Below are 18,376 nucleotides of genomic sequence, written 5' to 3'. Positions count from 1 at the left end.
AAAACAATATATTAACCGTAAAGTAATGTATAAATTGTCTTTATCTAATATACCCACAATGCTGTCTGGTGGCAAAGCCCTCCTCCGTTAGCTCTCATTGGTTGGTGCGGTCCTATAGGCAGCGTGGTAGCTTCAATTGCTAACAACAACTGACGTGTAACTATAATTTTTAAAGCCCAGACGTTACACAATCCCTACGACATACTTTTTTACTGAATGTAGGTGTCGCAAAATGTAAAATAGCAAGGGGTACAGATAATGTCACTAAAGAAAAGGCGAGAAAATTACAGTTCAACGTTATGAAAAGCTAACTAGCATAAGGAAATGTGTGCGCCAATTTCTTTACTTCCGACCAGAAACGGTACTATACGATAGTTCCCGTGTATGACCTAACATCATAATGTTTTACTTTAATGAGAATTCCTGTTTAAGTCCAAGAAAACACGAAAAACACATTTTACAACACAATGTTCAAAGCCACCAATATGCACTTTTGTAAAGGTTAAGGCAAATGTGTATGAAGCAATTAATTTGTACTGAAAAAAAACGCATCCCTGTTTAACTTTGTTAGAGGGCTAGTAGGTGTAGCATCTTCTTTGTTTAACCTTGTTAGAGAGCTAGTAGGTGTAGCATCTTCTTTGTTTAACCTAGCTCGTGGGCTCGTCGTTTGTGTTAGTTGTAAGCTAATAGAAGATCATTAGCTTTTATTATCGTTTATTTGAATTTTGCCTAATTTGTATGTATGTGCCCCGTTTTTTTTCTTTATATTGAATTTTACTGTTCTTACTGTTTGTTACTCTTATTCATTTTACAATTTTTGTAAGTGAATGCTGATATCTAACATGTTTTATCACAATATTCTCTTGTTTAACTGTTTGTTTGTACAGCTGTTCTGTTCTCTTTTGGCAATAATAAAAAAAAAAGCCACATGGAAAATGGAATCATGTATAACTCAAGAAAATATTTTAGGAGTAAAATCCTTTAGGAGTAATTTATAATAACCAATCATTTTTTAAAAGTTCATTCTTTGACTCACCCTCACTGCATTGTATCGGTCTTACACCGCCCTCTTCTGGAAAATAAGCGAAAAGTTAAGGATGACGTTTACTGATGATTGTAAATACATGAAATAAACAATAATAAAGAAAAACAAACAAACAGGCCATTTATATCGGTGTGAACAAAACATTTGGTTTATTAATTGACATTTTTCCTATAGATTAAACCCCCCCTTTTTCCTAGCCCCTGACCATTTGTTTACGATGACGTCATACGTATGCGACGCTCACATGTTCGCAACCTGGAAGCGACTCCTTTCTCTGCTCAGGCATGTATTTTTTTTCCTTCTACCTTTAGCTCTTTTATATGCTGCTTTCAATGTATCATTTAGAGGATGTCAGAAATATCTATCTATCTACTGTTTGGCCACACACACACACACACACACACACACACACACACACACACACACACTTTCTGTCTTAATCAAACCCATTATTCCTTTTTGCTACAAAAACTAGAGAAATATCTGGACATTGACAGAAGAAAATAACGTGTTTTTAATGTATTTATTTTCACGTGATACATCTGAAGTCAGTGGATACAGAGGAGAGCAGCAGACTGAAATGGCACATATTCCCTCTGAAGTGTGTGACATGCAGATGAATGGAGTCTCAGAGGGGATGGATCTGCTTCACATAGATGTGGAGACTGATGAGGTGGAAGAAAAGCCTGGGAGAGGAGACGTGCTGTGTTCTGTAAGTTTGTTTACCAAGCTTACATCTGAAATAAGGACTATTTAAAAATCTCTAACCTTGTATAACTTGACATGGTAGCATTATTTTTACTGCCCATGTATTGATTGATTATTGTCTTTATTAATTCGGTTAAATGTAAAATAATAATGATACATGCATTTTCTGAGTGTCCGGAGAACAGGTCATTTACATGTTTTTAGATTACTTTGGTTGGTAAAACACAATTCTTCATGTTGTTCTACACTTCTACTGTTTTTTTGTTCAATAAAAAGAGGAATGTGTTGAGGAAACAGCGAAACTGGGAGAGGCAGCTCGCTGCAAAGAAGAGCAAAAGGAAAGAAGAGAAGCAGAGGAGGAAACTGAACCGTGAGCAGGAGTCAGGTAAAGAACCAGCAAACAGAATTAAACTATCATTTTGTTTTTCAATGACATTTAAGGTGAAAGTTACATTTCTTTGGCTTCTTCTATAATCAGAGCACCTGCTGTTCCTATGTGTTATTTGTCACGTAGGTGCCAATGCTGACTGTCCTCAGTTTACCAAACGGGTCATGAAGGCGATCACAAAAGAGCGTTTAGCTGAGGCCCAGACAACAGGGTCCAAACTCTGTGTTGATCTCAGTATGACTGACTGCATGTCTGACAAGGTAGGTGTCTGAGGAGGAAACCTCAAACCAGCAACCAGCATCATTCGCTCTCAAACATCCTGTTTTTAAAAACACTCAAGGTACAATGCAGCTAGTTTTGTTTCATATAATGGTGCTGCAGTTGTACTAGTTTCCACAGAGCAGCTTTTGTTCACCTGCTTCTCTTTGTGTATGTTTGTCTGGTTCAGGAGATAAGCCGGCTGGCTGGTCAGTTAAGAAGGCTGTACGGGTCGAACAAGAAGGCAGCTCGACCGTTCCACCTGTTCCTGACAGACCTGAGAGAGGACAGCCGTCTCTACAGAGAGTGCATACGGATGAACGACGGCTTCCTCAACTACATGGTAAGTCACCTCCCGCCGAAACAACTAAACCTGATATGAACTGCTAAGGACAGTTTTGCTGAACAATGCGTATGCGTATGTTGTCAGGTTAATTATATTGTGAACAGGGTAAAATGCAAAAATGAAACCTTAAGGCTTTGTCTTGGAGCTTAGCGTTGCCTCAGTAGTCCCACTCACCTCCTCTATAACTTGGACTGGGAATAGTTTTTATATTGAGCAACAGACTCGGACTGTTTTCAGTTTTCATTCCCTTCTCCTGCTTATTTCAGATGGACATAACAGAAGAAAGCTGTCTGGACCTCTTTCCTACAGAAACTGTCATCTACCTCTCTCCAGATGCCGAAGAAGGTTTGAAGGATTTGAATTAATTAATTGCACTTTAGAGTCAATTTTGTCTGTTTGTGCAGGGTTGCTGAAAGTTTCAGTAGGGGTGAATTTTATAGATGGAATTTCTTTGGTTGAAATATATCTTTTGGCCAGCAGAGGGAGCCACACGACCCCTTTCATTTGTCCATAAATAAAATTACTGCTGGTTCTGCCACTATTGCTAACTTTACTGCTGTTAGTGATAAAGTTGTTTGTACAGTACTTTACTAAATTATACTTCAATTCCACTTCCTCAATAAAACACAGATACTTCCAGTTTGATAAGAAAACTCAAAAAAATAATAATAAAAAAGAACATACATTTTTTTTTGTTATTTTTTTAAGACTGTTGGGGTGCACAAGTCTCCCTCATGTCTGCAGTAGTTTACCTCCAACAAACATGCAGCAGCAGTGAGAATATATATATATATATATATATATATATATTTGCATATGAGTGTGTTTGCCTGTTTGATTCTCTAAGATACAATTTTTTTTATCTTGTTTTATTTCAGCTTTGGAAACAGTGGATGCTGACAAGGTGTACGTCCTCGGTGGCCTCGTGGATGAAAGCATCCAGAAGGTGTTGTGCATAGATTATAACTGGACAACACACACTTCACAACTCGCTAATTCAATAGCTTTTGTTATTGATAAATGTCAGGTATGGCTGTGTTGATTATTGCCATCTCTCCTCTGCAGAAGTTGAGCTTCTCGCGGGCCGGAGAACTGAGCGTCCGCACGGCGAGGCTGCCCATAGACGAGTTCATGGTGAAGAAAAACAATGCCAAGAATTTCCACTCAAAGATCCTGGCAGTTAATCAAGGTGAGCGACGATTTCAGACTCTTTTTCTCACCTCTTTTGTTTGTTATTAATGAAGTCTCTCTCTCTCTCCAACAGTGTTCGACATCTTGTTGACTTTCTGTGACACGGGCAGCTGGTCAGACGCCCTGCAGGCATGGTTTCCCCCGGGGAAGGGTTATGTTGTTGCACCAGATGATTCCTCGCCACTTCCTGCAACACAGACTTTGGATTAATGGCGTCGTTTTCATTTCAGAAGCTGATGTGGACGGACACTAAGAGAGAAAGACTATATGTGTTAATTACCTGAGGGGAGCTGACATAATGGTGCCTGTTTAGGAAAGACAGCAAACTGTTGTTCAACATATCTGGTGATTTTTACACTGAAACCAAATAATGTCATATCTTGGGAGATGATTATCAGTTCTCATCTGACTTCAGGGTTAAAACCGAGTGTCACAACTGTAAGGGTTGTCAGGGTTTGAGGGGTAAAGCTGGACCCAAATGCAGCCAACACATGGGAGTCGGTGCAGACAGGTTTATTAAACTAACACAAGCACAGGGAACCACAGGGGATGACAACAGGTGACATGAACAGAACGAAGACAAACCAGACTTGAACAGCTTGAGGAAAATCCAGAAATCAACAGGCATGAACAGGCTAAGGATAAACCCCGAGACAACAAAGACAACAGAGGGACAACAGAGACAAACCGACCCAGACAAAGGGGAGCCCACAGACTATATAGACGAAGGAGGCAAGGGTGATTGCACACAGGTGAAACACATTAGGGCGGGGCAGACAATCACCACACAGAAACAGGACCAAGACAGGAAGCAAAAACACTGACACACAAGGAAACCAATTACAAAATAAAACAGGAAGTGCGAAAGGTCCAAACAAAACTAAGGTGTGTCTGCCATAGCAAACCATGACACCGAGAAGCATTTGTGACATTTTCTCGAGTAATTTTTATGCAGTTCAGCAGCAGTGAACAAGATCATTTTTAATTACTTTGATAGAGAATTAAATGTTTATTTATATTATTATAGTAAACAAATCCCTGAGGTTTGTCTACGTAAATTGACCGGGAATGAGTAGTTTTCTGTTAGCGTTCCTGCAGAGAATATTTATCTAATCAGTTCTTGTACATAAAATCCTAATATAAATATACAGTAGTTTTGTGTGTTCAGTATGATTTATTACATAGTAAATATTTTGCAACAGAAACTGAGAAAATAAATGTAGCAACTCTGCTACCAGGTGCAATTTAGCAATGAAATGGTTTAAAAGAGGGAGGATGTGTTGGAGGATTACCTTCCTTCAGGTCATGCCTGCAGTAAGAAATCTACTGTAACTTCTCTGTTTTATCTTTTTACATTTTTCAGGCTAATGAGCTGTGCTGTATCATTTTTAGAGATTCTTCAAATAGCTGGTATATTTGTTATCCACCATTTTTTCAAAGGGTTTTTTTTCCTGTTCGAATACAATCTGATCTTTTCTAGACCGATTCATCTTCTGGCTCCTAAATGACTGTTGGCAGAGAAACCAGAGATGAACATCGACTGCAGTGTTTACTGTATTTTCTGGTCCAACCAGCTTGATTGAGTCTTTCTGTATATTTGTATTGCTTGAAAATCTCTATTAATAATCTTAAAATTAATTTCTCAAAATCACTGAATCACCCAAGTGCCACCATTGAGGTTTTTAAATCATCCTTTGTCCTGTACTGGTGTATTCAGCAGACTAGATTGCTGCAGTGTTTTTTTTATTTTCATCTACTGGTTCTCAGACATCTCCAGTGATAAATATCAAAACACACTAAGATTTTGATCTTGCTCCATGATGCCGTCTTTCCGGCCTGGCCCTGAATCATGCTCTCCTTAGATAATTGCAACAGATTTCTCAGGACAACTGTCTCCTTCAAAATCCTAGATTTTAATCAAATTGTAACAACAGAGCCTTCAGTATTCATGCATGTGAAGCGTGAAACAACCTGCCTGCTGTTTGAGGTTTACACAGAATCTTTTGTGTGTGTGTGTGTGTGTGTGTGTGTGTGTGTGTTTGTTTATATGTAGCTGTCTGGATGAAGGTTTAACTTGTTTCATCACACGTTTGAGATGTTTTTGGATGGCATTGTGTTCAACAAATGTGAGTGTCTCTTGTAGGTTGCAACCCTTCACTCCTTTTTAAGGGATTTAAATTTTAATCCTCAATGTGGATGTTTTTTACTGTTTATCACCATTCTAATAATAACTAAGATAACAAGGATAATAACTATGATAACTAAGAAAAGAAGACAGGAAAAGAAATCTATTTCCCTTCCACATGATAGCTCTGATACTCCCCGACATTATTTCTTAAGAGTTACAGATATTTTTGTGGGAAAAATGTTAAATGAAATGTATCGGAAACCCTTTCTTAAATGACAGAGCACATGAATCAATGACAAGATAAATAAACAGCATATCTGCAGAACAAAAACCTTCTGGCTCTTGACATTGACATCAACGAGTGATTTCATAAATATCTGGAAGAGGGCCCCAGCACTCTCAGACACCAGTCAAATCTCAGTTCATGCTGTTTCATAAGCCTCTCTGCACAGAGTCCTTATGAAGGCTTTGGTTAAAACATACTTTCCTACAGCAGAGGAAGACGTTTTGAGATATCCACTGGAATCCAGACTGCTTTACCAACAACTAGTACTACTGCACAAACTGTAAGTTCTATGTTATGTATTCAAAATGGATACCCAGAAGACAGAGGGCACAACCAGAAAATGAATGCAATTTGGACTGAAACAGTTAAACAGTTTGTATGCGATACAAGTCACATATTAAATATTGAATATGACACTACCTCCTCACGCTGAGTGACTACCATGAATGAGGAGCTCCCAAAGAAATCTCCTTGGAAAAGTGATTGTGACATGTGGATGTTGAAATTTGTTTCCTGAGACACGAACAGTTTTAAAGCAGAATTTGTCTGCCTGACATAAAACCAAAATGAATCAATGTCTTGTGACAGGTTTGTAATATTGTGTCACTTCAGACTTTGTCAGTCTTGTCTATAACCTGAGGTCATTGAATTCCATGCATTGCTAATGATGATGCTGTATCAGTCCAGCCGGTGCAGCAAAGTTTAGGGGAATGAACCTGTCAATCAATGCACACACTCAGAGTCATGACAGTATGTTAAATCAGGCATTTATTTCTTTACTGTGCATTATAATGTCCTGTTTCACATTTTACTTTTTACTAAAGGCATTTTTAAAATGAATTCCTCTTAATACTGAGACCCGATGTCTTCAAGTCCTCAGAGACAAATATGTGGATTTGGGGAATGTAAAAAAAATTGCCTTTACTTGGAAGCGAAGGAGCAGCATGATGGCAAACCTCCATGGATGAATGGAGGTTTGGGGAAAAACAAGGGAAATCTGTACTTACAACTGTGCTTTCAAGAACAGGACCCATCAGTCTTTGACACAAACACTCAGATGATGCTGATGATTGTTTTGACTGATGATGGATCAACCATTACTGGATGGATTGCCAGGAAATGTAAAAATATTCATGGTCTCTGGAGGATGGTGAGGTTCACATCTGTGGTTTAGAGTGAAATGTATCAGCAGCTATTGGTTGGCGAGCCATTAAATTTGGCTGTGTGTTCTGTGTTTTATTCGGCAGCAAGACAAATTTGTGGGGACAAAAAAGTTGAAGCAAACATTTTATTTGAAGTGTTGATCCAGAAGAAAGATATATTAGAGCCAAAAAATATCTCAGTGTAGTTTTACATCTCCTTTCTCAAGCTCCTCTCTGGAGCTCTGGCAACAACTGTTCAGTTAGCCAATCAGAAGAGAGGCTCTACATACAAAACCAGTTTTCAAATAGTCACAAAATCAAACTTGTACAGAGAGAAAATATTTACATTTCAGGCCACACTTCACTCTTTACAAACAGTAGTCTTCCAACACTTTTACATTAGAGCTGGTTGCTTACTTTACATTGAAATATAATGACACACTTTTCAGCCCTTTATTAATTTTTTTTTCTTTTTCTGGAAAATGTGCATAAAATATTTGGTAAAAACAACCAGAAGAAATATCATTCTGAAATAGAAACTCAAAGAAATAAAACTACCACCGGGAAAAAAAAAAAAAAGAATAAAAAGAAATTAAAGATACACAGACTGGTTAAATTTTATGTGTCATTCTTTAAAGTAAAACAGCACGGCTCATTGTGGCAGAAAGGGGTTACAGATAAGTTGTTGATTTGGAACATAATGAATTCATGTCCGATTCTTGGGGAGTGGCGCTCGCTGATGTAACTGTTTCTCAAGAACAAAGTGGATCAGCTTCCTGACCCAGGAGGACCGAGGATTCAGGCAGACCTTCTCCCCGCTCGCCAGTCCAGCTCTGATTAAAAACACATATCACAGTTAGAGCCGTAGCAAGGATTTGAGAAACAATGAGGTCATGAAGTCTATAGAGCAAATCCACCCATACAATTCTCTCAGTTTCTTTTCTCTCTGGAAAAAAGATATCAAAACACACTCTGATCTAAATGCTTTTTCAAGGGCAACATGAATTCGTTACACCCTTGGGGGACAAGGCAATTCAAAGTGTGTCATGAGAGACAGAGAAGGCAAAAAGACAAGCTATAAAAGAAACAAACGGTAATATTAAAAGACACATAGAATAAAAGTGAAATAAAATACAAGACAAAATAAGCTAAAAGTCATTATTAAAATTATTAAAAGCCAGTGGCAGGGATGAAACTTTTAAACTTCAATTTAAAGCATCTCAGAGTTCGAGTTTTCTGGGAGCAGATATGTCTGATTGACTAGAGACCTGCTTAGACACCATTACAGTAATTGAGCCAACTAAAGATGAAAGCATGGACCGGTTTTTCTGAGTCTTGTGCAGGAATAAGTCCATTAAATCTTGCTATATCTTTAAGGTGAGTTTTCCAGTCTGTCTACTAACGAGTTTTGGTCGATGGTGGCAAGATCCAATAATACTAAGACTGAAATTTTGCAGCGGTCTATGTTTCAGTACATGTAAACAAAGTATTTTCCCTAATGCCAGAACATAATTCAGGTGGAGAAAGACAAAATCACCTTATTTTAGAATATTTTTGGCTTACAAATAGTCAAATTTAAAAATACTGACTGAAAAAACAACACCTACAAAATGTAATTTACATGTAATTGTAGTGTGTAAACTAATCCTCAGTTAAAACCCCCAAATACACAGTAATAATACTGAGGACATGTTTATACTATCTTCTATAATAAAACACTTCTTGCTGTTGTTCGACGCTGTAACAGTAATTCTAGTTTTTCTTGTTTGCATTTATTTGACTTTGTTTTACAGATGTGTCTGTTTTGATATCCCTGTACATGTCTACACCTGTTGTGTAATAACTTCTTGGCATCGATACAAAAATGTTGTTTTTACAAGGTACATAAAGGATCCGCACCTGGCACCCAACCATGGAGTTTGAGTCAAGTGCAAACCTTAACTGACTGCAAGGAGCTTTTAAAACCCCAAGAGTCCGATACTGAATCCTCATCATCATACCAGAGGCACATCACAGCAGCCCTGTCCAAATGGACCCAGCACCTAATGCAGAGATTGAACTGATGAAAGATGAGAGCAATCCAAATCACCCTACATCACAGTGTGATAAGAGAGGCCAGTGGGCCAACAAGATGGAGTTCATTTTTGCGATAATCGGAACTATCATTGGTCTGGGCAACGTCTGGAGATTTCCATATCTGTGCTTCAAAAATGGAGGTGGGGTTTTTTTGATTCCTTACATTTTCTTCCTCTTCACATGTGGAATCCCCATCTTTTTTCTGGAGCTTTCTCTGGGACAGTTAACTAGTCAGGGCATGGTCACATGTTGGAGGAAAGTATGTCCTTTACTTGAAGGTTTAGGCTATGGAAGTCAACTAATTGTACTTTACACTTCAGTGTATTATATCGTCATCTTGGCTTGGGCTCTCTTCTACCTATTCTCCACCTTCAACACTGTACTTCCCTGGGCAAGTTGTAACAACACGTGGAATACTGTGGACTGCGTTGATTATCGACTGAACCATTCATCACTTAATCCCGTTTCTCAAAACTCAACATCTTCAGTTGAAGAATTCTGGCAGAGGAGAGTCCTGGGTTTGTCTGAAGGAATCGAACAGATCGGTAACATACGCTGGGACCTGGCTGGGTGTCTTCTGCTGAGCTGGATTGTTTGTTATTTCTGTATCTGGAAAGGAGTCAAGTATTCAGGAAAGGTGGTCTACTTCACGGCCACATTTCCTTATGTGATGATGACTGCGTTGCTGATCCGCGGACTGACATTGCCAGGGGCCATGGATGGTATACGATTTTACCTCTCTCCTGATCCAACACGTCTGACGGATCCTCAGGTGTGGATAGATGCAGCGAGTCAGGTATTATTCTCCAATGGTTTGTGCACAGGCTGTTTGGTATCTCTGGGAAGTTACAACAAATACAACAACAACTGCTACAAAGACGTATTTGCCCTGTGCATGTTGAACAGTGCGACCAGCTTCATTGCTGGCTTTGCAATATTCTCTGTCCTCGGCTTCATGTCCTATGAGTTGGGTGTGAACATCTCAGCAGTGGCTGAGTCCGGCCCTGGCCTGGCATTTATTGCCTACCCTCGAGCAGTAGCTCTGATGCCTTTACCCCAACTCTGGGCTGCCTTCTTCTTCATTATGATTATCCTCCTTGGACTAGATAGTCAGTTTGTGTATCTTGAAGGTGTCATCACATCCATATCAGATATCTATCCATCCTTCTTTTTCACTGGGCATCGATGCAAACTACTTCTGCTGGTCATCTGTGCTGTATCCTTCCTCATGGGTCTCTTTATGGTCACTGAGGGAGGACTCTATGTATTTCAGCTTTTTGATTACTACGCCTGTTCTGGGATCCCATTCATACTTTTTGCCATTATGGAGTCCATTTGTATAGGATGGGTATATGGCGCTGATCGGTATTACAATAGTATTACAGACATGATTGGGTACTGCCCTTCACCTTATATGAAATACTGTTGGAGGTTCATCACTCCATGTGTGTCTGTAATCATATTCCTTTTATTTCTGGCCGAATTCACCTCTCTGAGATACAGCACCTACCAGTACCCGTGGTGGGGCTATGCCCTTGGGCTATTTCTTTCTTTCTCTTCAGTCCTCATTGCACCAATTTGGTTACTCTACTGTCTGGCTGTGACTCCAGGAACACTTAGACAGAGACTGAAAATGGTGACCACCCCTGCAAATGACCTGTCCCGAGCACCACAGAGGAAGACTCTCAAATCTGAGACTGCCCTCCCTACAGAGAACACCAATTTGTGAAGATGCCTGAAAAATAGATCATTTCTAATGGGGTTTGAAAGCTTTCTGAGGACGGTCTCATAGCTGTCAACAAAATAATAACTTCAACACTTTCTGTACAATTTATTGTTTAATTAATACTTGCCCTCAAACACACATATATAATTCCTATGTGTTTTACTTCTGACAACTTTGACAGTTTTGTTTAGCAGCTTGTTTAAGAAAAAAAATGTAATAATTGTATGTGGTAAAATGTTTAGGTTTTTACAGGGTGTGTATGTGTACAGTATAAGTTGGGGAGATGTATATGTTATTTCCACTTTGGGAAATGAATGAATAAATGATCTTTCATTTTTTAAATGATGTACCATTAACTGCTTAGTATTGTTTCCTGTAATTTTTCCCTAAACGAATATTCAAATACTGTTTCAGATGAAGAAGCTACATCTCATTGACTTTAATTTGTTCAGCTTAATTTTTATTCCTAAAAGCAATATTCAAACGTATTATGTCAAAACAAGTGTATCTGTGTGAAACTGCTGAATGTAAACTCCTATCGGGTCATGTCAATAAAACTCTCATAAACAACATCAAAGTCATGACTGTCCTCATTGGTAGCCACAGCACAGGATCATATTTGGGTTTTATACCATCAATTTCACCAAATAATCAAATTCAAGATGTTACCTTTAGCTTTGGGAAATTCTGATGGCTATTTATCACATTGTTAATTGACTGTTAATGAATAATCCATTTGCCTTTGTGTCAAGAATTCACTTACATTACTTCTATGTCTGAGCAGTGAGGCCCTTCGGGGAGGAGCTTGATGCTCCTCAGATTGTCTGGAGGGATGATCCTCGACTCCACCTGAAGGCACCGACAGTGTGTGTTGAAGTCCCTGCTGATCGGCGGCATTCCTGCCGTCAACAGACATTCAGTCAGAACACAGATTTAAAGCAAACATATCATTAGAGGCTTTTCTTCTTTGGAAGAGATTTTGTAAATTGTGAAAATAAACTTCAAGTCCAGCAGAGCAGAGGCTGTTGCTGATTAGCTCGTGTTTTCTTTTCCACTATCACCTCAGCAGTGATTTACTTTGGCAGAAGTTTTAATTTGGCTTCGTCCTGCAAACGTTTGTCATTATTCGCCTGAAGTCACTAGTTCACCTCTTGGACCCTACAACAAATTCAATTTTACTGCAACCTTTTGTTCAGTTTTACTGAGATCTTGCCTTATCTTGATGAGATCAGGTGCAACATTATTCATGAATAAAATGCTGACATGCCCTTTTCTCCTAACAGGCACTTCTTCATTTTCTCTCCCACTCATCTTCCTGTTTACTACAAGTTAAATACGCAGAGTCAATGTGCGGTAACAGTCATATTCTGTATTCTTACAACAAACTGGAAAGACTCACTGAGATGTTGTAATACACGATGAGTCCAGTCAGTGATCATCATTTAAATTAATTCTATGTGCATAAAAATGTTGCACATTCAACCCTTCTGTGTTATTACACAATCATGTTTTTGTGCATTGGGCCATTTAGTGGATCCACCACTCTTTTTAAATTCTGGTCAAAATCTGAAAGTTTCCAAAGACAATGAATTAATCTTACAAAAAATATATATATAAATTATTATTATTATTATTATTATAAAATTATGCACCACCTTCCAAGCAGCCACTGCTTTCCATTTCATTTGACTAGAATATAAAAATCACCGGGAAGACTTGAAACATTTTTGCAGGTAATCTATGTCCGCATTTATGTTTGCACAAGTTACTGTATAGTCATGTAGCACAATAATAGACATTTCAAATTAGTGACCACTAACAGCTGCAATACCGTGCACCAAAAGCTGAACTTTAATGACAATAAAAGCAGACGCAATCTTCACATGATGGAGCAAAAATTGATTTTCATTTTTTGGTGAAATGAATAGAAACGAATGGCTGCCTGAAATGTGCGAAAGCACTTAAAAAGTCCTGCAATCCAAATTTCAAGAGGTTAATTATTATTATTATATATTGTCACATACTGGAGTTTCGTCTAATGTTGCAAAACAGTGGTGGTTCGCTCACAGGTTAAAAGAATTCCCTATTCTGGATTTTGATAGCATGTTTAATGTACGAGGAAAGTTGAGTCAAGGGCAGCTGGGCTTGGCTGGCACACCTGGTTGTGTAACGACAGTTGTTAGAGTCACCTGAGGCGAAGCGTTAGCGGCAGTTGTTGTTGGAGTCACATGAGGCTATCTGTCTATTACATTCACACTTGGCCTTAGGTGACTTCCAGCAACTGTAATGACAAATGCACTAACGAACCAAATGACATCAATGGCCTTATTAACGACCCCACAGAGGCTGAACACCCGGATCTCCTCACCTGTCAGTCAGAACTGAGGAAGCCTCTTGGATCAGAGTAAACATCTCCAACTATCTACGAACCTGGATGTGTTTAATGTCCCCATGAAAATCAGCTGTTGTTACCAGATTTACATTTCTCCATACATCTCTGAAGCTTCAGTTTCCTGTACCCCTCATTAAACGTTCATTCCAAGCTGCTTGAGTCATGCGCCGCACTAAAACCCTGACCTTAACCACAGGAAGTGTGTGTAGCTGTGTAGCTCTTACCGTTAATGTCAACAGAGAGGGCCAGAAACACAAGCACCACGCAGAGCTTCATCCTGTTAAGGCAGCAGCTGATGTCCTTGAACACAGGCAGATTTTGTACAGCTGTTGAGACTGTTTACATACATGTCCACTCCAGTATTTAAACACACAGTGATCATGTGCTCCTCATCAACTTGGCTGTGGGAGATTTGAGGAAGAAAACCCTTGTCTGTGTGTGTGTGTATGTGTGTGTGTGTATAGGTTTCACTTTGACATTTCCACATGTGCAGCAGAAGATAGTCATGGGATAGTGAGGTTAGGGACAGACCAGAGGCCCGACTGAGGTTAAGGGACGACAGGTTGCGGTCAGCGGCTGCAGAACTGTATCACACAGATGAAGTGTGCCTGTCTGGACAATGGAACAACAGTCTTATTCCTCATCTGCTTGACATAACTCTGCAGAACAATTAAACTCTTAACTACTAAAAAGGAAATTTATAATGATCATCAGATACTGTTTTGTAAACAAGCTCAATTTTCCCCGAGGCTGCAGTACATATGACTCTGTGACACAGTGTTGTTGTTGATGATCTTAAGGTTTTATTCCTAGGGGCTTTTTCAGACCTTGCTCTAATCTTCTGGCACAGTTTTATTTATTTTCTCATTCCCATGTGTGGTGAATATGTGTTTTAGACCGGCTGTTGTATTTATTGATTGATTGTATTAAAGCAGAATTAGTCAATATTTTGCAGGCTGTGCAGACAGTGTTTTAACACCTAGCTCTTAATTTCATTTTCGGTTTTAATTAACAGTAATAAACATAATCTCCACTAAGTGTGTAATGTTGGACTGGGGTAGAGATGAAGATATTTAAACTGTTTTAAAAAGACAACATGAAAGTTAATTTTACACAAAGTATTAACACATAGTGAATAGTGATGAATCATCATCAAATTTAGCTGAAAACTTGTTTTGTGTCAGTATCTGCGGAAACGTCTGAAACAAAAGACAGAAATAAACAAATAAGCAGACAGACAGAAAGAAACCACAACCACCTCGGCAGCGGGTAAAGACTCACATCACCTTATTTTATGGACAGAGTGCTTTCTGGTTTGACTTGAGAAATATTGCTCCCTTATGATTGACAGCATGTGACGTCTGGGCCATGAATGTGGAATAAAAGTGGGTCATCATGCGAAGCCTCAAGCCCACATGACATGTAAGAAATGAAATGATGTATTACAGTATGACTTTACAAAATTGTGACCTTTTGAAAAACAAGGGGATATTTAATGGGATTTTTACTTACCAAAACACAAAAAGACCATAACACTGTATATATATATATATATACTGTCCGTTTTGGGTTGATAAGGATATTAACAAAGTATGTACACATATAAATAATACCTGTGACCAACTGATTGCTGGAATTTCTTTTTCCAGCTGGTTAGTGATGGAGGCTGGAGAGTGAACACAACAAAAGCTAGAAAAGGAAATAGAATAACAGAAAATAAGGTAAACTGCGTCTAGTTTGTTGGTTCAAGGAACAAACATGTTTGGGAATGTGATCGAGGTGTTCTTGTAAAAGAGAGATTGCCTAGCGTACCCACCCTCCAAGAAAGGCATGGAAAAAGACACAATACTGATCCGATTAAATGGTAGTGTGAGAGAAACAAACAGTAAAATATTTTGATGGTTAGGGAGTGGTGATGACAGATAAGAAAGAAAGAAAGAAAGAAAGAAAGAAAGAAAGAAAGAAAGAACGAAGGAATGTCAGTCCAACCACCAGTATGGGATGAATCAACAAATGTGATTCTGTCCAATATTTTAGCAAGATGGTGAACATCATAAACATTGTACCTGCTCAACTTATCACTGTGAGCATGTTAGCATGCTGACATTAGCATTAAGGTAAAAGCAAAGTATAGCCTCCGTCCTTTAGTTTTAACGTTGACTGTGGTGTCTATACATTTTCTTATTATCAAACCATGTGCACCTACAGCTCAGTCTTCGTGTTCATGAGTCAAGGTGGAGCAAAACAACAGCAACAGACAAATACAGATGATTGACTGCAGTGAAACTGTATGTACTAAATATTGAAGAATACAGCCACCTAGAGGAAAGAAAGGAAAGAAAACCACTTCCCCCGGCAGCTTCTGAGCTGAGAACTGGTTATTTATTCATAATAAAATACCAAGATGTCACAATTTTCTTTTTTAAAATATCAGATTTATTGCAGTTTTTCGGCTCTTCTCGGCAAGAGATAGTTTGGCAGATTATGATTTGAGTCTTGGCAAAAAACAAAAACAAACATGACACACATACAGATATGTGCGCACATAAATACACATTTGTAAAAAAGAAATTCTTCAAATTATACAAACAAACACAAATAAATCTTAATTGAAATTGCACATTGATTTTACACAGTCTTAGATCAGCGTAGTAGAGAAACCTTCTGCCCATTAACCATGGATTCAACCTTAAGGCAAAATTTAGATAGAAAAACAACAGTCCCATCAGTGTAAACACATCACAGATGGAGGGAAGGACTTTCCATCCCACCAAAGTATAATCTCAACAGTGTCTGTGTCTGTCCCTAAGGACATTTCACTGGCTTCACAAACTGTTTCTAAATATGCCATAATATATAATATAACACTCAGTTAGGGCTGCTGGAGTATTAAGTATTTATCACATTTACATCTTGCTTTTAGTTATAGCTGCCAGTGTGGAAACCTCATTCTTGTATCCTTCAGTGAACTACAAGCAAAGTAAAACAAGTCAGTTTTGTGCCACCTTTTTAAAAAAAAAACAAGCAGGATGTGCACCAGTCGTACCCTGACTTCAAGGAGGTGTGCTGCTCTCTCTGCCAATGAACTGAAATGATGAACATCCGGTGTATTTATGATACTGGTGCTATTGTGTTTGACGTTGTGGCTTCCACTGTGATGGTTTTTGGGACAGTGGTGTTCATCTTAGCAGCTCGTTGTGCCCTCTGCCTGTGAATACAAACATATCATGGTCAACTTTTAATTTGAAATTTCAATCATCTAAAACATTGGTTTCAACATTTGACCAAATGTCATGTCAGATGCATGTTTTTCTTCTCAACATTTTTTGAAAATGATTAGTTTTAATATGTAAATCTATTCAATTATTCACAAGCTAAAGAATGGATTCTTTGGCATTGTAAATCAATGCAAAACGATGCTTTCTTTCTACTCGGAATGTGACTTCAGATATGAGTTGAAACAAAGAGTCTGCGTCTCCAGATTTGGAACCACTACTCTAACTCTAGTGTGCAACTAAAAATGCATTAAATGTTGGATTGGGTTGCAGCTTAAAATATGCTTAATAGAAACCTCTTCTTTCCTTTGGCATCGGCTGCCTCTACTCGAGCAGCTGGAGGGATGCAGAAATGTTACTTTCTTCCCAAGCACTTCAATTGGCAAGCTCTCCCATATCTAATTACATGAGCGTCAATTCATGCCCAGTGGCATATGAAAGTGAACCATCTAAAAAAAAAAAAAAAAAAATGTCATTTGACTTACATTTCGATTACTTTCAGGATTGTTTGGGTGAATCTTTTTTTGGGGTCGAGACACATCAGATTATTGTCTTTCAGTAAGACACTGTGGGAGAAAGAGAAAGCTTTAATGTAAAACAACTCTCTAAAGAACACTTACAAATTACTGTCACTGGAAAATCAACACAAATCAAGCAATGACAAATCAGAAAAAAGGTCTATTTCTTATTTTCATGGTACTGCAGGTACTTACATCACTTCTGTCCTGTTGCAGTATGGACGAGGTTTATACACCTTGACATCAGTGATGAGATTTGGGTTCACATGCCCTTTTGTTTTTACACACTGGCAGCGCTTAATAGCTGTAAAAAAAAAATAGTATATGTATATATAGAAATGTTAGACCGAGCAGAAGAAGCAGAGTGTCAGAGTTTAGCTCATTTCAAGTCACATAAATGCAGAAAAACAACAAACAGTCCAATAAATTAGCACACTTACACATTGAAGAGCAGATGACCATGCAGGCCAGGAGGACGATGCACTGGATTGCAGTATTCATCCTTGTCTTAAATGGTAGGAATTAGTAGGATCTGCTGAATCGATTTATCTTTCGAGTCTCAAACTGTTCTGCTCCTCAGATATGCAGAATCTTAACTTTACTCTCCTTGTGGTGCCTGAGCATGAAAGACTGGTTGCCTCATGCTTTCTGGACCTCCTTTTTATACAATCACAGTGAGGCGAATACTCTTCCAGAGAAGTCTTGGAACCCCCACCCCCCACCCCCCACTCCGCTGGCTTCCCACACTATTGCTGCAACATTTATAGTCCATTCCCTCTTTCCAGAGAATCCAGGTTGACTAGGTTCAATTTTCACTTCCCTTTAAAGACTTCCTCCATGTGTATGAATGGGTTCCTCATGTTGAGACACATCTGCTGTTGGCACTGTCCCTCCATT

The 18,376-nt window shown here is 38.7% G+C and overlaps 3 protein-coding genes and 1 pseudogene across 3 annotated transcripts; 2 read left to right on the top strand and 2 right to left on the bottom strand.

Moving 5' to 3' along the window:
• The first annotated feature begins 1,612 nt into the window (after positions 1-1,612).
• trmt10b (tRNA methyltransferase 10B) lies at positions 1,613-4,637 on the top strand. The gene is made up of 8 exons (XM_022764163.1): positions 1,613-1,757; positions 2,030-2,138; positions 2,268-2,401; positions 2,590-2,742; positions 3,012-3,090; positions 3,624-3,691; positions 3,811-3,934; positions 4,010-4,637. The coding sequence occupies exons 1-8, from the start codon at positions 1,626-1,628 to the stop codon at positions 4,144-4,146; spliced, it is 936 nt and encodes a 311-aa protein (XP_022619884.1). The 5' UTR covers positions 1,613-1,625; the 3' UTR covers positions 4,147-4,637.
• Positions 4,638-7,624: 2,987 nt separating this feature from the next.
• On the bottom strand, positions 7,625-14,105 carry LOC111235656 (interleukin-8-like). The gene is made up of 3 exons (XM_022764177.1): positions 13,911-14,105; positions 12,058-12,193; positions 7,625-8,325 (listed from the first exon to the last, which is right to left on the bottom strand). Exons 1-3 carry the CDS (start codon positions 13,960-13,962, stop codon positions 8,199-8,201), a joined length of 315 nt encoding a protein of 104 aa, XP_022619898.1. The 5' UTR covers positions 13,963-14,105; the 3' UTR covers positions 7,625-8,198.
• Positions 9,427-11,483, top strand: LOC111235655 (annotated as a pseudogene).
• Positions 14,106-16,125: 2,020 nt separating the features above from the next.
• On the bottom strand, positions 16,126-18,095 carry LOC111235669 (interleukin-8-like). Its single transcript, XM_022764194.1, has 4 exons — positions 17,920-18,095; positions 17,675-17,783; positions 17,447-17,527; positions 16,126-16,894 (listed from the first exon to the last, which is right to left on the bottom strand). The coding sequence occupies exons 1-4, from the start codon at positions 17,978-17,980 to the stop codon at positions 16,798-16,800; spliced, it is 348 nt and encodes a 115-aa protein (XP_022619915.1). The 5' UTR covers positions 17,981-18,095; the 3' UTR covers positions 16,126-16,797.
• Positions 18,096-18,376: the final 281 nt, after the last annotated feature.

This window comes from Seriola dumerili, unplaced genomic scaffold, assembly GCF_002260705.1.
Source record: "Seriola dumerili isolate Sdu_G_001 unplaced genomic scaffold, Sdu_1.0 BDQW01000531.1, whole genome shotgun sequence".
In the NCBI taxonomy this organism is placed as follows: Eukaryota; Metazoa; Chordata; class Actinopteri; order Carangiformes; family Carangidae; genus Seriola; species Seriola dumerili.
The sequence above is the reverse complement of the archived record's forward strand: the minus strand, read 5'-3'. Positions and strand labels throughout refer to the sequence as shown.